This window comes from Zalophus californianus, chromosome 9, assembly GCF_009762305.2.
Source record: "Zalophus californianus isolate mZalCal1 chromosome 9, mZalCal1.pri.v2, whole genome shotgun sequence".
Lineage (NCBI taxonomy): Eukaryota > Metazoa > Chordata > Mammalia > Carnivora > Otariidae > Zalophus > Zalophus californianus.
The window spans coordinates 124,576,255-124,595,640 of record NC_045603.1 but is presented as its reverse complement, the minus strand read 5'-3'; the positions used below and the strand labels follow the sequence as shown (position 1 = coordinate 124,595,640).

Sequence of the window (19,386 nt, the reverse complement as noted above, 5' to 3'; positions counted from 1 at the left end):
CAGAGGGAGAGAGTCTCAAGCAGACTCCCTGCTGAGCATGGAGCCTGATGCAGGGCTCAATCTCATGACCCTGAGATCAGGACCTGAGCCGAAATCAAGAGTCTGACACCTAACCAACTCAGCCACCCAGGTGCCCCAATTATTTCAAACTTTTAAGGAACAAATGATTGCCATAGATAATTTGTTCTAAGGTACCCTGAAACATGGAAGAATCTCCAACTAATTTTTCTCAGAACTATCTTCCTAAATTCCAATATGGATAATACAGATGAAACTATGGATTGATCTCACCTATTTATATAGATACAAAAATCTTAAACACAGTTCTAGAAAAACAAATTTACTTCATCACTAGGCTTATAAACCAATCAAATATGAGAACTTGAATAATGCAAGGTTATTTGAAATTACAAATTATAAATTACACTCCTCAGTGGATCCAATAAGATAAACCATGTATTTCCATAGATGTCAAAAAAAAAAAAATGGTCAGTATTCTGACTCTTAGAAAGTTAAGAGCAGAAGAAAATTGCCTTCATACAATAAAGACCACCTGTTTTAAATCAACAGTCAACGTCTTATAAGGGCCAGGAGCACAGTCCATGGAGTCACACAGTCCTGGCCAGAGCCCCTGCACTTCTGAGCAAGTTACTAAATCTAAGCCTGGCTCATGGGGTTGTTGAAGCAAATAGATGATACAATAGTGTGAATTCCTCAGCAAAATGCCTAGTCATAAAAAATGTGAACTAAAGAATAGCTATTGCAATTCTTGACATTTTGAAAGGTGAAACGCTAGAGGTTTCTCACAAAATCGGGAATGATTCCATGCATATAGATACTACTCCTGTTATATAGAATTATTTTGGAAGATCTAGCTATCCAAATATTAATTCATTTTCTCAACTAACATTATCAAGGCATCAGTAAGTGCCAGGGCCTGGGTGGGTCAGTCACTGCTTACAAGGACCCTACAACAAGCAAGCATATTTTTCCAAAAGCATGAGTGCTATGTTTGGGAAAGTATGGGGTGCTATATTATTACTTAACACAATGGTTCTCAATAGGTATCACAACTACACATTTTTTTTAAAGATTTTATTTACTTATTTGAGAGAGAGAGCACACAAGCTGGAGGAGCAGCTGAGCAGGGAGCCCAATGCGGGGCTTGATCCCAGGACCCAGAGATCATGACCTGAGCTGAAGGCAGACACCTAACTGACTGAGCCACCCAGGCACCTCATAAGTAGACATTTTGGAAATCCCTGAAGACATTTTTTGTTTTTGTTTTAATCAACTAACACAGTAGTGGCTAGGCACTATTGGCTTTTAGTGACTGGGGACCGAAGACACTAAACACCCTGAAATGTGAGAGATAATTTTGTGTCACACACAAAAATTATCCTATATCCCATGTGACACTCATATAAGGGACAGTTCTATTACTAAGTGTAAAATCTAGCTCTGTTTTATAGACCAAACCCAAAATATTTCTGCCCAATTTTAATAAACACTGAATATTCCAAGATTATAAATAGAGTACAAATCAAAGGAAGATTTTTGTGGGTTTTTTTTTCCTGGAAATCTGACAAGAGTTGGTAACCATTTCAGAAAATTTGTTACCAACCTACACAGCCACGTCAGCGTGGGTCTGTACTGTGGCATTCACAGTGATTCAAAGAGAAAATAGCTTAAGGTTTCATTTTGTCTTCAAGTCTAGCTTGCCCGGGCTTATAACATAATGCAATAAATAAATATGTACATTTTTTACTTTATTTCTCCTAAATCTTATATTTCCAACTTTATTTTTTTATATTATATGTGTGTTGAGGTTATATCATCTTATGAATTTCATTTCAGAATAGAAAAAGGGTGATATAAAAAGGCCTTAAAGGAAACTGACTTCACCCCAAAACCCTGAACTCAAACAGGGGATTATGGAATATTTGTCAGTGGAAATAACCTTTAAATTGAGCCTTGAAGGATTATCCATCCAGGCCAAGGGAAATGGGCAATAAAGGGAAGATTTTAAAAGTTCTGATACTTAAAGCTGGCAGGGATATGGTAACACAGTTGCTCCCATTCACAACTGGTGGAAGCATATACAAATTTCTGGGAAATAATTTGACAGTATGCATCAGGAGTCTTCAAAATGTTCAGTTTTGGACCAGGTAACTTCACTCCTAACACTCTACCATAAGGAAATCATTTGAGATACAGGCAAAGACACACAAGGGTTCACATCAGAGTGGATCTATAATTACAAGAACTGAAAATATTCCAAGTGTCTAATAATAGGAGAGTGATTAAATAAATTAGGGTACAGCCATATGATTGACTGTTACACAGACCTTAAAAATCACATGCCTCTCCACTGACTCATGCCAAACCAGTTTCTTTCTAAGAGCTGTAACACGAATTTCACATATTGTCTTAAAGTTATGCTAAATATCTCTCTAACCAAACAGCAAATCTTTGAAGGAGGAGAAAATGTCTGTCACGCCTTTAGCATCTAACATAGAACTTTGCAAATAGGTATTTGACAAATGCTCGTTGATTCATTAATTTTAAGGCATTCTTTGATGGTTCAATTTTTGTTAGCAACACAAACATACTAGCTCTTGGAAACCAGGAAGCAGGAAACACAGAGTAAGATATCACCCTGCTCTCTGATCCTCCAGGGCTCCACACTCCTCTGCTAAGACTGTAGTCTCTCTTTCGTATTTTGCCCATTAGAAGATGACAAGAAGGAAGAAAAACAGCCAAATAGCATCAGAGCAAGCTAAAGTGGGCCATTCCCCAGGGCCTCGCTAATGAAATTCAAGGATTTTAGCAAGGAGAAAGGCAGCTGCAGTCCAAATGTTTTAAGAGGAACTTATAGGGCTCAAGGGCCCTAAACCTAGAAAGTACAATTGATTTTGGCTGTGTTTCTTTGTCTCTGTGGAACTGAAACCTTATTAAATCTGAAAGCCTGTATTCTCTCTGGATCCTGGACATGACAATACCTTAACCACAAATCCTTTGAAAGAGACAAATAAAGTTCATCAAATGCTCTAAAGTGATCTCAAATATTGTTGCAGCCCATTCCGCATTCAATATGTATTGTAGGACTTGTGAATTTTCACCTCCCCCACAACAATAACAACCCCTTTTTCTTTTGTGCTTATGCACTAGGACAGACTGTATTATTTTTCCTAATTATTTAAATCCCTCCCTGTAATGGGATCTAACATCTCTGCTCATTGCCATGTGACTTACAATGCCTCCCCATGAAAAATTAATAATTATTCTTCCCATTGCCTGGGCTTCCATAGGGTTTGCTTTACCAACATAACGTGAGCAGAAGTGATATGCCATCTCCAGGGAGAAGCTTTGGGGGCCACTGCAGGATTCAACCATCTTTTACTTTCTTTTCTTACAAGATCAAGAGCCTGGGTCCCAGGGACAGATGGGACAAGGTAAGCAGATCGGCAGAACTGCCAGTGACCCCAAACCAATATGTTTACATGAGCAAAGAATAAATGTATACTATTGTAAGCCACAGACATTTTTTTGTTTGTTATTGTTTTTGATTTGTTGTACTGCTATTGACTGTTTGTTATTACAGTATAACCTACAGAAAGATGATTTGTATTTAAGCCTGGTTTATATGAACAAGGAGTTTTTCTTAACAGGTCAGGTGAAGCCATACCAGAGTCACTTATAAAGGCATGACATCAAATTCATTCTCTATACTGGATCACATTTGCAAAGAAATGACTAGGGCCAGTTCAGAATTCCAGTGTTCTGCGGGCCAGGCCCAGATTTCTCATTGATTGCCTTATTAATCCAGCTAACACTGATTGTTTCAGGCCCAGAGATGCAGTATATAGCCTGTGACCCACAATCAGTAGCCTGTGGAACACCCAAATGACTTCTGATTTTTGCGCTCATCAGACTGAACTAATTCTTGAAAAGAAACTACTCATTAAAACAAAAACAACAAAAACAGAGTTCTTACAAAGGAATGATTTCCTGTAGAGAAAGCTAAAATAAACAGGGCCAAAAAACACAGTTCATATGAAATTTAAGTGTGAGCTCTAGAGCCCAGTCAGCAGTAAGCTTTAACATCTGGAATGGATCAGGTCCCAAAGCCCCATCTTAATGCATGTGCTCGTTTGTTTGTATTTGCTATGTATCCAGATTTGTTTTTATATAACAATTCCAAAAATCTATTTAAAGTATTAAACGTTAATTCAAAGCAAACCAAATATGCTGGCGCATAGGTTTGGTCCAACCAAGAGCTGAAGACAGAATCCTCCCATGCAGCAGTGTTTAACATGGGGCTTTCTGTGAGGTGAGCTTCAGGTGGAAATGCCCCTTAGCTAAATAAAGACTTGATCCAGCAGACCAGTCTTGGGTTAATTTAGGCACATAGGAGGGGATGTGGCCCTATTTCAAATAAGACAATAAACAGTGAGTGATAAGAAATGAGAGAAGCCATACAGGGATTAAAAAATTATTTCCTTGGGGTGCCTGGGTGACTCAGTCAGTTGAGCATCCAACTCTTGATTTCGGCTCAGGTTATGATTTCAGGGTCATGAGATAGAGCACCACATTGGGCTCCTCGCTGAGCACAGTCTGCTTGAGATTCTTTCTCTCCCTCTCCCCGTCTCCCCCTGCTCAGGCTCTCTCTCTCTTTCTCTAAATAAATAAAAAAATAAATAAAATCTTTAAAAATTGTTTTAAAATTATTTCCTTATGTTTTTGTTATTATGTTTCATGATTTCATAGCGTTTTATGCCTCATGAAACGTGTCTCTTCTGATATCTCCATCAGTAAACTTATCCTTTATCTAATTCTTTTAAAAATCTGCTTTTCCAAAATCAGGAATACTTGTCTAGTTTCACCTAGAAGTGTGAACCTACATGATTGCAAACTCCATCATGTCACATTCTCCTCCTTTTCTCATCTCCCCAACATCACCGTCAGAATCATCCTCAGGTTAACTTTTAGTAACCACTCACTTGTGCTCCGGGCTCTGTGCTAAGAACATTCTAATTGTTCCCCTTTGCACTGAGCATGTCTGGGTTCTTCATCTCCATCTACAAAGCCATTTCAAGGTCAAGCTTCTGCCTAACTCTTGTTTCTCTCTTCCTCTCCTTTGCGATTCCAGCCACACTAGGCTCTTCACAATTCTTTGAGTTTGTCGAGATTTTTTCTTCTCAATTCAGTCTCTAAAGCTACATTAGCACTCCCAACTGGAATCCTCCTTCTCTGGACTCTCCATTGCTAACTCCCTCTCATCCTCAGACCCAAAATGTGCCATCCTTGGGGAAGCTACCTCTGACCATCCAACTAACGTCATTAGCCCTGTTATTTTCTCCCATAGGACTGTTTCTTACCCTCAAGACACATTTCCCAACTTGAAATTACACAGTTGCATGCTTGCTTGTTTAATATCTATTTTATATACCCATCCCCTAGCATAGTGCCTGGCATCGAAATTGTTCAATAAATATTTAGAGAATGAATAGACAAATAAGTGGATGATCCCTTTTAATCCTTTTGAGAAGACTAATATTACTACTCCTATTACAGATTAGGGAAATTGCCGCTTACTGGTGTTAAATATCTTGCCCTTAATATAAGAGAGAGTTGAAGTCCTTTCTCCTGTTTCCCTGCAATATTGTGTTCATAGCAGAGAGAGCTGGCCATCCTCTTGATTCCTCTGAATAGCTTGTAGCACTCTTGATAGATGCCCTTACCTATAGCCTCTGCGTCTCACTTGTCCCATTGGGTTTATAGTCTCCCCGTGAGCATGCAACTCCTTTACATATGGCAAGGATCTGTTCTGTAAATCTCTCACACCTCCACAACTAAGCAGGGCTACCATCTCAGTCTTTTCCCTGGCTCCCACTACACCAACCAATAGTATTATTTCACCTGGAGCAATGGCATGTTTTGTCACTCCATTACAAAAGTTCAGGATGGCCAAGCAATTGTGGAAAGACCTGTGTTGACAACAGAGCTAAGAAACCAACCAAATGTTTCTAACCTCTGCCGAAACTCCAAATCCAATATGCTAAAGAATGCAAACTATTGAACATCACTCCATTTCCCCTTCTTCCTGCCATCTCTAGAAACATCTTTCTCTGAACTCAAATTAATTTCAACATGTGCTTAACTGGAAATACTCCTCAGCCTAAGCTAGTGTGTTTGCTTGCTGCAGTTACATTCCAGTTTCAGCTGTCAGAGGTTTTATTTCTTTCTCTGCCATTTGGGTTTTATTCTTAAGAACTATTCAGTGAGTCACAGCCATGAGACTAACCAGCATATCCCCTTGAGGATAACAAGTATATTCAGGCAGAACAAAAGTCATAGCCCCCTCAACCCCACCAATCCCAAGGCTGGAGCTGAATAGCTTCAAAGCCTAAAAAAACAAAAGGAAATCTTTTGTGAATTTGATTCCATCTAAAGATGTGTGGAGATGTGGGAATGCTTGGCAAGGCCAGCTGGGTGGGCTAGGGTGGAGAGTACCGGGAAGAGGAGAGGGAGGTGATAGAAGGTTCAGAGGGAAGAAAGATCTCCAGTGTTTCAGCTTGTTGTACTTCCCTACATTTCCAATGTTTAGTTCCTTCTTTAAGATTTTGAAGATTTTACCTGGAAGTTGAGTTTCATCATGTCTCACAGATTTTGATATCTATCTAGCATTTCCTCTTTGTTATTTTCTACATGGTCTTTCATTTAATTTTCTATTTCCTTCCTTAATCCAGTAACTATTTAAAAGAGAGTTTATAAATTTCCAAGTATTTGGACATTAAAAAAATTTGGGGGGGGGGGCGCCTGGGTGGCTCAGTCATTAAGCGTCTGCCTTCAGCTCAGGTCATGATCCCAGGGTCCTGGGACCAAGCCCCGCATCGGGCTCCTCTGCAGGAAGCCTGCTTCTCCCTCTCCCACTTCCCCTGCTTGTGTTCCCTCTCTCACTGTGCCTCTCTCTGCCAAATAAATAAATAAAATTTAAAAAAAAATTTTTTTATCACTAACTTCCAGTTTCATTACATTGTAAAGAGATAGGTATGTAATTTCTGCTTTGTGAATTTGCTTGGATTAGCAAGAAGTCATTTGTCATTCAATGCCACTTGCAGAATAGGTACCCACGCCCCACATTTCAGACACCAAATTTAATGTAGCTTACTTTTCTATGCCATTTATTTTTGTTTGCTTTCCACTTCTAAGAAGGAACAACTTTGCCAGAAGCCCTCCTACTTCCACAGAAGGCACTTCTCCTTCCCCTTCTCTTATGTGGTTCCCTTCCACTGACCAGAAGTCTTAGTGGGGAAAGGTCAGATGATTCAGGATTGGTTAAGGAGATTCTATTCATTTCTTTCTACATCTCATTTCGAGCCCTGGCCTTAGCATCATATAGGCTTCTAAAATAATTATTCAGCCTACTACTTGGATTCTCTGGGATTAAAAATTAAACTTTCATTACTTTTTTATGTGTCCTTCACTTAGAGTTCTGAGGGCTTAAGTCACTTATGAAATATTAATGAGAGGTGCTGCTTTTTATTCTGGAAAGATGCTTCTGCCCCATTCATTGATTTGTTCTATTCAATTTAAAAGTTCTCTTAGACAAAAACAGATGAACTAACAGTTGATCTGTTCTTGCTACACTCATTCTTTTGTTACTAGCCACATTACATCACCCATGGGCAATGTGTGTTCTAGAAGTAGAAATTTTAATTGAGAGAGATATATAAATCCAAGCATTAATGCATAAATGTGTGCTTCTTATTAAAAAAAAAAGAAAAATATAGATATGCTACACTGGGTCTGACCAATACCACATTTATTATCTTCCATAGTTAAGTTTTATTCTCAAACAAAATGTTTACAGAGCTCTCTTACTGTGCAAAAGCAAGTCTTTCAAAACTATACTACAGATGAAAAAGATATACTAGGCAATAACATCTTTATTTAAATATCTTCATTTAAAGGATATATTCACATGGCAACAAGACAACTGGAACCACATAATGAGAAGATCTAGGATTTTTAGAAGTGCATCTATTCATTCAAAAGAAAATTTCTTGTTATTATTCTCCTAGATGTCTCTAGAATTCCCTCTCAGCTTTTCATTCTTTCTAAAATTTTGGGTGGTCTTTTCTCTCTTATAAATAGAGTTAGTAAATGGCAAAGTCATCTGCTTTCTAAACCACCAATGTATCTGAAATACCATTATTTTTTTTTATTCCTTTGCTTAAATATTCACTTTTTTCCCTTTTAAAAATGAAATCACCATTTCAGGGAGCAATATATTGAGTCATAATAATGCCATTTGAATATGATTCCAGAATCACTTTCTTCCATACCCACTGTCTGAAGGACATGAAAAGAAGTAGATGTACTTTAAAAAAAATGGGCTTAGTTCACAAACCATCCCAATAGATAGATATGATGTATTAGCAAGAAATTGGTGGAAGTCAGCATATGTCTATCTAGAATCCCATGTAGGTACATCTAAATCCTATTCTGACAAAAACTAGAGTTTGATCTTTGTGACCTCAATTTCCTCATTTGTAAAAATTAAGGATTTAAATTAGACAACCTCTCAGGCCCTTGTTGGTGCTAAAATTCTGCAAATTGATTGTATTCCTTTTAGGATGGTCAAGGACCTAATAGAAAATCGTTTCAATTATTCTAATCACTATATATGTCCTGTCCTTCTAATAGAGCTCTTATATTTTCTCCATCAACAACCCCTGAGGGAAATTTGATAAAGATTTTATGGGTGTGTGTGCACATCAGAATGTCAATACTTCAATGGCCAACTTCAAGGCAGAAGTTGGATATTTGGCCTAGGAAAACCTTGCATTTTTATAATGTTTTTAATTCTTCAAGCTTCTTTTATCATTCACTGCCTTGATTTACATTCACAAAGTTTGAAGGAATAGGTAGGGCATCTTGTGGAAGAAGGAACTGAAGCATCCAGATAAAAAACTGTCCAAGGTTATACAGTCATTAAATGACTGGACAAAAATAAGCAATAATAAATTAACAACAATAAATTAACTCAAATCCCATTCTGGCCACATAACATTCTTCCACTCTGTTTCACAAAATTAAATGTTTCAATGCTTTTTTATTATTTTTTAATAATAATATTTCACAATGATTCAGAGTTCATGTAACTTCTTATTGAAATTCAATTAGAATGTAGTTCAAGGGCAGAGAGGGAATATCATTCCAGATGCTTTGATGACACCTTGGAGCCATTAGAACCCCACATAGCACCTAATAGAAAGGTACTCAGATTTCCCTAAAAATTAGAGTTACAGTTTTGCCTGTCTGAGAAAAGCATTGTGCCTGGTTCCATGCTATAGTCCTGTGACCAGGGAGCCAGATATGGAATTGGGAAACTCACAAGAGCTTCTTTCCTATGGAAGGTGAGCCACCTTTTGTGGTCATAGCTACACAATTGTGTTTCTGTTCTTATCAGAGAACAGTACAACTGGAATTTCCAGCTCCCCTACTCCCCAAACATGTAACCACAGGCAAGTGACAATTTCTCTGGGCCTCAGTTTCCTCATATCAAAATAGGAATAATAATGGTTTTTGTGAAGATTCAATGAACTAACTCATGTCAAACATGTACTACATCCAACAGACAGTAGAAAGACAGTAATCGTTAACTACTTAATGTATTACAGTATTTTAAAGTCTTAGAATAGCACCTGGTGCATAGTAAGTACTCTCTAAGTGTGAGCTATTTTTTTACTGTTCTTAAAGTAAAAAAATAGATGTTGGAAATTAAATTTTTATTTACATAAAAATATCTAAATTGCTCCATAGTATAAAACTTTAATGTATTTTGTGGGATATTTTGGAAAACATAAACTGAATGAATATACACATTAACCTCACCATCTGAGACAAAAATCTCTGGATTGGGTGATGGGTATTAAAGAGAGCACGTTCTGCCTGGAGCACTGGGTGTTATACGCAAACAATGAATCATGGAACACTACATCAAAAACTAATGATGTATGGTGATTAACGTAACATAATAATAAAAAAAATATATATTGCTGAATCCAGAGAGGCAGTTCAAGATGACAACATAGCAAGATCCTGAACTTAACTCTTCCTATGAACACAACAAATCTACAGCTACATATAGAAAAATTCCCTCTGAAAAAGACCTGAAAACTACCTGCACAAGCTTCTCCACAACAAAGGATAAAAGGGCCACACCAAAATGGGAAGGAGAGGCAGAGATTCATTTGCTGATCTTAAAGCATCTGCCAGAAGAGTAGGAACCTATAGGGATTCCCTCTGGGGATGGAGACACTGGCAGTTACCATTTTGGCATTCTCCCTCTAACCTGCTAGTGGTGGCAGGCATGCCCAGCTTTTATGTGCTGTACTCCATGACCCCATCTAAGCTGGCCAAGCAAGTACCCCATTCCTATGCACCTCTACACTGCAGCCCACCAGCTGGGAGAGCACCCCACCTCCATGTGCCACTCCACCTTAACCTTGCCAGTGACAACCTAGTGAGTGCCCCAGCCCTGCATGCTGCTTCACAGTGGCACCACCAAAGCCAGCCAGCCAACACAGTCTACACAAAGAATGCCCTGTGAGCATCTGGTTCTGGGGGCCAAGGAGGATTATGCCTGCATCCTATGGGTCTGAAACAAATGGAGAGAAAATTCTTGGCAGGCTACCACCCCCAGGGTACTGCACAGACAGCAAACTAGAACACATTCCCAGTCTTGCTGTGGAAAAGTCCTATCTACCTGACATGGAGTTTTGGCCTGGGGAGCAGACTTCAGGATAACCACATATGTAAAGGCTATAGAAGTGCTGTCAGGAAGCATAAGGTGGGGGATACCATCTTTCTTACTTGATCTTGCTATAGCTCACCCATACCTCTCAGAAAAAAGTTCATACACTCGTCTGAAGCCTTGACATTTGCAACTGTTGCTAAGGGGACACATCTAGATCACTTGGACTAGAGCCAGCAGTGTCCAAGGTCCCACAGGACTGTATATATTTGCATACCTTAAAAGCTGCTGGCTGAGGGTCTAGCTTCTAATTAGGCTGAAACTAGGTGCTGACTGAGATCCACCCCCTCTGGAACACTCACAGGTCTTGGCACACCCTCAACACCTGGGACCTACCAAGAAAAAGTCAGGCTGCTTAGCCAATCACAAAGGTTTAAAAGACAACAATGGCTTAGGGCAAGGTTAAATGATAAGGTTTATCTCCTACACAAGATCACCCATCCAAGACTGGGAAAACAGCTGTTATACCTTATACATAGAAAGAAACACAGAGAGATAAGCAAAATGAGGAGACAGAAGGATATGTTTCAAATGAAAGAATAAGATAAAACTCCAGGAGGGGAAATACCTTAAAAAAACAAAGATAAATAATTTACCTGATACAGAGTTCAAAGTATGGCCCTCTGAAGAAGAATGAATGAACATAATGCAAACTTCAACAAAGATATAGAAAATATGGGGAGAAAGTACCAAACTGAAGCCACAGAAATGAAAAACATAATAACTGTTCTGAAAAATATACTAGGAGGGTTCAACAGCAGATGAGATCAAGCAAAAGACAGAATCAGTGAGCTGGAAGACAGGGCAGTGGAACTCATCCAAACAGAGCAGCAAAAAGAAAAAAAAATTAATAATAAAGATAGCTTAAGGAGCATATAGGACATCATCAAACAGAATAACATTCACATTATAGAGGTTCCACAGGGAGGAGAGAGAGAGAGAAAAGAGCAGAAAACTTCTTTTCAGAAATAATGGCTGAAAAATCCCTAACTGGGGATCCCTAACCAGATCCAGGAAGCCCAGAGAGTTCCATAGAAAATGAGCTCAGAGAGATCCACACTAACATACTTTATAATTAAAATGTCAAAAAATAAAGAGATTAAAAGCAGCAAGAGAAAACCAACTTGTTATGTACAAGAAAACAACCATAAGACTACTAGCAGATTTCTCAGCAAAAACTTTGCAAGCAACAATAAAAGGCATGATATGTCCAAAATGCTAAAAGCAAACAACTTCCAACCAAAAATACTTTACCCAGCAAGGTTATCATTCAACAAAGAACTTTCCAGATAAACAAAAGCTAAAGGAGTTGACTGACACTAAGCCAGTTTACAAGAAATATTAAAGTGACTTCTTTAAGCTAAAAAAAGGGCACTTATCAGTTACCAGAAAAAATTATGCAAAACCTCACTGGTAAAGGTAAATATACAGTAAAGGTAGTAGACTAATCACTTATAAAACTAGTGAGAAGATTAAAAGACAAAAGTAATAAAAAAACAACTACAATAATTATTGAAGGGATACACAAAATAAAAAGATGTAAAATCAAAAACATAGAATGACATCAAAACATCAAAAACATAAAATGTAGTGGGGTAGTAAAAATGTAGAATTTTAGAATGTGCTACCAACTTAAATTGTTATAAATATAGGCTGTTATATATGAGCCTCATAGTAACCACAAAGCAAAACCCTATACTAGATACACAAAAGGTAGTGGGAAAGGAATCTAAGCATAACACTATAGAAAGTCATCAAACCACGAGGAAAAAAGGATATAAGGAAAAACCAATAGAAGGAAAGAGGAACAGAGAGGAACTACAAAACACACAGAAAACAATAAATAAAGTGACAATAAGTACGTACTTACCAATAATTACTTTAAATGTAAATATACTAAATTCTCCAATCAAAAGACATTGAGGGGCTGAATGCATTAAAAAAAAAAAAGACCCATCTATATGCTACCTACAAGATGTAAGGACACACATGGATTGCAAGTGAAGTGATGGAAAAAGATATTTCATACAAATGGAAACCAAACAAAAGCTGAGGTAGCTATACTGATGAAATAAAAGATATCCAAATTGGAAAGGAAGAAGTAAAACAGCCACTATTTGCAGAAGACATGATTTTATATAGAGAAAATTCTATATGTTACACCAAAAAACTGTTAGAGCTAATAAATTCAGTAAAGCTGTAGGGTGCAAAATCAATATACAAAAATATGTTGCATTTTTATACACTAATAACAAATAATCAGAAAGGGAAATTAAGAAAACAATACCTGGTACAATTGCATCAAAAAGAATAAAATACCTAGGAAAGAATTTAACCAAGTAAAAGACCTATACATTGAAAACTATAAGACATTGATGAAAGAAATTGAAGGAGACACAAATAAATGGAAAGATATTCTGTGCTCATAGGTTGGGAAACTTAATATTGTTAAATTGTCCAGGTTACCCAAAGCAATCTACAGATTCAATGCAACCCCTATCAAAATTCCAATGGCATTTTTCATAATTTGTAGGGAACCACAAAAGATTCTGTATAGCCAAAGCCATCCTGTGAAAGAAGAAAGCTGTAGACTCCCCTATTTCAAACTACACTACAAAGCTAGAGTAATCAAAACAGCATAGTATTACAATAGAAACAGACACACAGATCAATGAAAAAGAACAGAAAACTCAGAGATAAACCCAACTACATATGGTCAGTTAATTTACAATGAAGGAGGAAAGAATATACAATGGGGAAAGGAAATCTCTTCAATAAATGGCGTTGAGAAAACTGGACAATCCCATGCAAAAGAATAGAACTAGATCACTATCTTACACCATACACAAAATTAACTCAAAATGGATTAAAGACTTGGTGTAAGACCAGAAACCACACAGACTAGAAGAAAACATAGGAAGAAAGCTCTTTGACATTGGTGTTAGCAATAACTTTTTGGATCTGACTCCAGAAGCAATGGCAGCAAAAGCAAAAATTAACAAATGAGACTACATCAAACTAAAAAGTTTCTGCGAAGTGAAGGAAACCATCAACACAACAAAAAGGCAACATGATGAATGGGAGAAGATATTTGCAAATCATACATTAAATAAATAGTTAACATCCAAAATATACAAAGAAATCATACAACTCAATAGCAACAAAAAACAATCCAATTTAAAAATGGGCAGAGGATCTGAGTAGACATTTTTCCAAAGAAAATATACGGATGGCCAACAGGCACATGATAAGATGCTCAACATCTCTAATATGAGGGTGATGCAAATCAAAACCATGAGATATCACCTCACACCCGTGGGAATAGCTATTGTCAAAAAGACAAAAAATAACAAATTTGGCAAAGATTTGGTTAAAAGGGAACCCTTGTGCACTGTTGGTGGGCGTGTAACCACTATTGAAAACTATATGAAAGTTCCTCAAAAAATTGAAAATAAAACTACAATATGATCCAGCAATTCCACTTCTTACTATTTAACCAAAGAAAAAGAAACCACTAATTTAAAAAGATATATGCACTCCTATGTTCATTGCAGCATTATTTACAATACCCAAGATATGGAAACAACCTACGTATCCACTGATCAATGAATGGATAAAGATGTGTTATGTGTGTATATATAATGGAATATTACACAGCTATGAAAAAAGAATGAAATCTTGCTATCTGCAACATGGATGGACCTCATGAGGGTTATGCTACAAACTTTCAGTCATAAAATAAATAAGTCATGGGGATGCAATGTACAACATGGGGTCTATAATCAACAATTCTGTATTGCAAATTTACAAGTTGCTATAAAGGTAAATCTTAGAAGTTCTCATCACAAGAAAAAAATTGTTACTTTGTATGGCTACAAATCAGTAAATACACTTAATGTGGTGATCATTATGCAATGTATACAAATGTTGAATCATAATGTTGTACACTTGAAACCAATGTAATGTGTATCTCAACTAAGCTAAATATTAATAAATATTACTGTGGCCCCATGGTCAATGTACTTCATTTTTCAGCTAAGTCCAGATCTTACACTAAAATTCTTTGTTTCTCCACTATATATATATCAAGGAGGGAAGAGGGCAAGAGGCTACATAGGTTTTTCCTGGAAAAATAAATTAGGTCTAACTCACATGAACAAACAAAATTGTCAATGCCTCTCTGAGTTTATATAAAATGACTGCACCCAACAAAAAGTGTTTTGTCTCTCTTGCTCAACACTTTAATTTGTGGCTTGACCAATAATTAAGCAAAAGAAATACCAAGCCAGACAGACAAAACTGCCTTTTTGTTTCAGATATTCTTCATTTTACAATCATTACACACATTTAAATCAGAGTTAAAATTTTTGAAAGAGAGCAAGCAGGGCTAATGAAAGAAAAAAACCTATACTCCAAAACAATAGTCATCCAATGCTTTATCTTAATTCTCTGCCACTGAATAGCAAATCCTTTTACTTTTCTGGGCTGAGTTTTCTGGACAATCTATGAAAACTATGTCTTATTAGTAAATTTTATTAGTCTTACTTATTTGCATTCACCTCAGTTATTAAGGATCGGTTTCATAGCTTGTGATTTAGCATTATTATGAGTTCCTAGCCTCAGCTTTCATTTTTGTCCTTTGCTATTTCATTACCAATCTCCTGTATCACCATCTATAGATCTATTTTTGGCAAATTCTTTCATGCTCTCTAGAACAGTTGTTCTCAGACTCTAGCCTGAGTCAGAATGACCCAGGGGAGGAAAGGGGCTTGTTAAAACACAGGTTGCTGAGCATACCTCCAGAGGTTCTGATGCAGTAGGTCTGGGATAGGGTACAGAACTGTATTTCTAATACCCAGATCATCCAGGAAATCCACATGCTGCTGGCCCTACAACGACTACACTATAGAATATAAAAATGTTGATTAACGTCATGTAAGGGTATAGTCAAAGTTCGAGTAGTCAAAGTTACCTCCATGTAACTCTGGGAACAGCCGCTCTGGCCTTCCAGCTCCACATGGGTGAAGTTGACCTGTATTTGTTCTCCCAGGGGCTGTGTTATAAGATAGATACACTGTCTGCTATGAGTGAAAGGTCCGGACAAGTCAGAGGAGAGAAGACCCTCTGGGTCTGTGTAGTTTCCTCCACAATGCAGGTCCGCTAAAGAGAACAGGGAAGTGAAGGGAAAGGTCCTGTGAATGGCCATTCCTGTGACCCTCAGGCATTAAATACAATTTTTAAAAGTTGACACATATACACATACAATCATATACCCACTTTATGCACCCTGTACAGACTTATGTCTCTAAGTATATTTTCAGGTTGATGTGTGCTTGTGGACATCCATGTAGTGCCTAAAGAAATAGATTCAGACATGTGTGATCTAACTTCCCATCTAACATCATCTTCTACAAATTGCTTTTTAAAAACCTTTATGCTCGGGGCGCCTGGGTGGCTCAGTCGTTAAGCGTCTGCCTTCGGCTCAGGTCATGATCCCAGGGTCCTGGGATCGAGCCCCGCATCGGGATCCCTGCTCCGCGGGAAGCCTGCTTCTCCCTCTCCCACTCCCCCTGCTTGTGTTCCCCCTCTCGCTGTGTCTCTCTCTGTCAAATAAATAAATAAAATCTTTAAAAACCTTTATGCTCTCCTTCATTCCAAAAAAGATTTGAAGCAGCTTATGAAATACATGTGACAAAATAAAATATATAACTAGGAAAAGGAATCTAACTAAAGGATGAACATAGAATAGCGGGATGTGCTCAAGGGAAAGTTGACATGCACAGAAAACGGGTTTGGACTCCACAGTCTACAAGAAGGTTGGCTCTAGATTCAGCCTGAAGCCAGGGTAAATGAAGAAAAGGGACCTGTGAAAAGATGTTCATGGTTACTTTTCCTGATATTGAGACCTGAAAGGTGTTTTTCCTGTGAATTCTCATCAGGGCCCAATGATGTATGTTTAGAACAAAAGCCCTAAAGTAAAAATCATAGAGTATTTTATTGTTTATCATTGGTCTGTTGGTTTGTTTTAAGGTGTCAATACAGGCTATAAGCATAAAGGCATGGCAGTGTCCTTCACATTCATATGCTGCTCTCAACGATCAGGTTACTTACACGGTGATGTTAAGTAGGTGACATGGAAGCCGTGGTCGTTAATCTGGTTGTCAGAATGAAAATGAACTCTGGCAAAGGGGCCTGTAGTCTGGAATGGTGGGACAGAAAGAGTGGTACAGAATTTCCCAAGAACCGGGTCCTGATACAAAGGACCATCTCGAATCTAAAACAAAAAAAAAGAGAATCATTAAGCCCAGAATGGTCAGATTTTGACAAACCCACTCATTTTGTATATTAACTTCAGAAAACTGATCATTTCAAACTGATGGCTCTCAGAGGTTTTCCCATCACATACAGATCCAATACTCAGTCAGCATTCACTGAAGGGGAAGTCACCTTCTCCCATCATCCCTGATGCCTTGTCTTCTGTCTAAATTTTAATGCCAAGGCTAGATGTATACTTTGAAATTTTCTCATGAATCTTTCTCAATGTTTTCTTTCCTTGGTTTCCACCCCCCCCCAGATGTTTGTTTTGAAATAATAAATTCCTAGTAATTGAGATGGAGAAAATGAATATATGCAAAGAAAATGCAAGAAGGAATACCAGCAATGTCGACTGATTCACAACTTGGTCCAGGTATTCAGAAGGATCAGAGGTGGAAAGGAAGTGAAGTCAGGGTGACACAACATAGAGACAGTTTAATGTGTTTTAGAAGTGCAATCCTAATAGTAACTAAGTACCGTGATAATGACCATATGACCTAAGAAATCCTTTTTAATTGTTGGTTTTTAATCTCTTAATCACGTTAACCTCTCTGTGATTCTGTTGTAACTACAAATTCTATACTACATAGAACACCAAACATCAGTGAACAAAGTACTATTTAACATGGCCAATTTGGTCCACTCAAATTACTTTTTCTATTGGCAGCAAAGTTACAGGACAGCATTTCTTTATTCCTATATTTAACTAGTTCCTTGAAATATTGTTGAGAAATGAGAGGCATTTCAATATTATCAGAATGATTGATACTTTCTATTTTACATATACCCAGGAATTATGTAGGAATGAAAAAAAAGCCTCTAATTTAAATTTGATGGAACTCATTGAAATTAATTTCAAAAAAAAAAAATCCATGCTACTGGCAACATTTAAGAGATTATGTTGCTGAGATTTTCCAGGGAGAGGTAGATTTTTCCAGTCATTCCCAAAGGTTTCGAATCCATTACAACTGCTAAATTACTAATGACTTTAACTTGTGGGGATCCCTGTTTGACAGCCGCACCTTTCTATCCTTTATGAATAATTCCATAGCACTCCATTCTTCTCTAATGGACTTGGAAAAGCATATTGTCTTTTATCACTACTGCAAGGACTACTAAGATTTATGGTGACAAACAAGACAGGAGCAACATAAGAACTCAATCTTCTCAATGATCTTTTCAGTCTACAAATGCAGAGCAACATTTCTGATATACCTATATGCTCATGGCCTTTGAATATAACAGCCTTTTTTTCTTCCTCTATATTTTAATCTTTTACTAATGGTAAGCAAGAGGGGCATAGATTGACCCTCTTCTCCCAATGACAATTATCAATATATTCTAAGTTCACCCTCTAGCAATCCATTTCAACACAATTGCTATTATTTTTCTTCATGGAGCACTGTAGTTAGCTTGTGAAATAATGGGTCAGGTTATCATAGACAACTGAAGCCTTGATTCTGCATTGGAAAAGATAACCATTACTGAGTGTTTCTTTTGTTAATTCTTTCCTTCCCTCCTTAGGGGACTGGGCTCCAGGAAATGACAGGGAACAGTAAGGCGGTCTATTTCCCAGCTTCAGACGAAACCCAGAAGAAGCAACAAGCTGGCACAATTAAGAATAAAGAATTAGCAAGACTTAAGACAACAGCTACCTATTAAAGACTATATCTAACTGTTGCTAGGAAATTGTAGTCATACACAGGTATCATCAAACCATAGTTCCCTGAGTTCTAATCATATCATGGTATGTTCTATCTAAATATGATTGCTTACCTCAAGATAATCTTTGCTGCAATCAACATGGTGCTCCAGACTCAAGGTCCCAAAAGTAAATGTTAACAAGAGTCCAGGACTGGTTATTACTTTCCAGATACAATCTCTTCCTGGAGGATAGTTTCCAGGATATCCCGGAGACTTAATAGAACCATACGTACCTGTCAGTACACCTCCACACTCTAAAATAAGAGGAAAAAATAACTTTACATTTGTATACAAGTTATAATTTATGTAGAGTTATCATAGCTTTTACTGCCAGAGGACAAGCTTTGTTGGAATAAATGTGTACAGTATGGGATGCCCTCATAGACTAAACAAGGCTTTCAGTTTTCCAGTCTGACACCGTTCTAAATCTAGGAATATTAGTAGATAAATAAATGAGTCACTCATGCATTGAGCTCTGTGCTTATCAGCTATCACATAGTGATAATGATTTTAAAACACAGTGCTGAACTGTCTGAGGGATG

At 37.5% G+C, this 19,386-nt stretch overlaps 1 protein-coding gene across 1 annotated transcript in view; it reads right to left on the bottom strand.

Moving 5' to 3' along the window:
* The window catches only part of CUBN (cubilin), a 265,132-nt gene that overhangs the window by 215,134 nt on the left and 30,612 nt on the right, over positions 1–19,386 (bottom strand). Inside the window, exons 15-17 of the mRNA XM_027595548.2 lie at positions 18,917–19,098; positions 16,937–17,099; positions 15,798–15,985 (exon numbers count right to left, since the gene is read on the bottom strand). Coding sequence (XP_027451349.2) covers positions 15,798–15,985; positions 16,937–17,099; positions 18,917–19,098 — 533 coding nt within the window. The remainder of the gene's footprint in view (positions 1–15,797; positions 15,986–16,936; positions 17,100–18,916; positions 19,099–19,386) is intronic.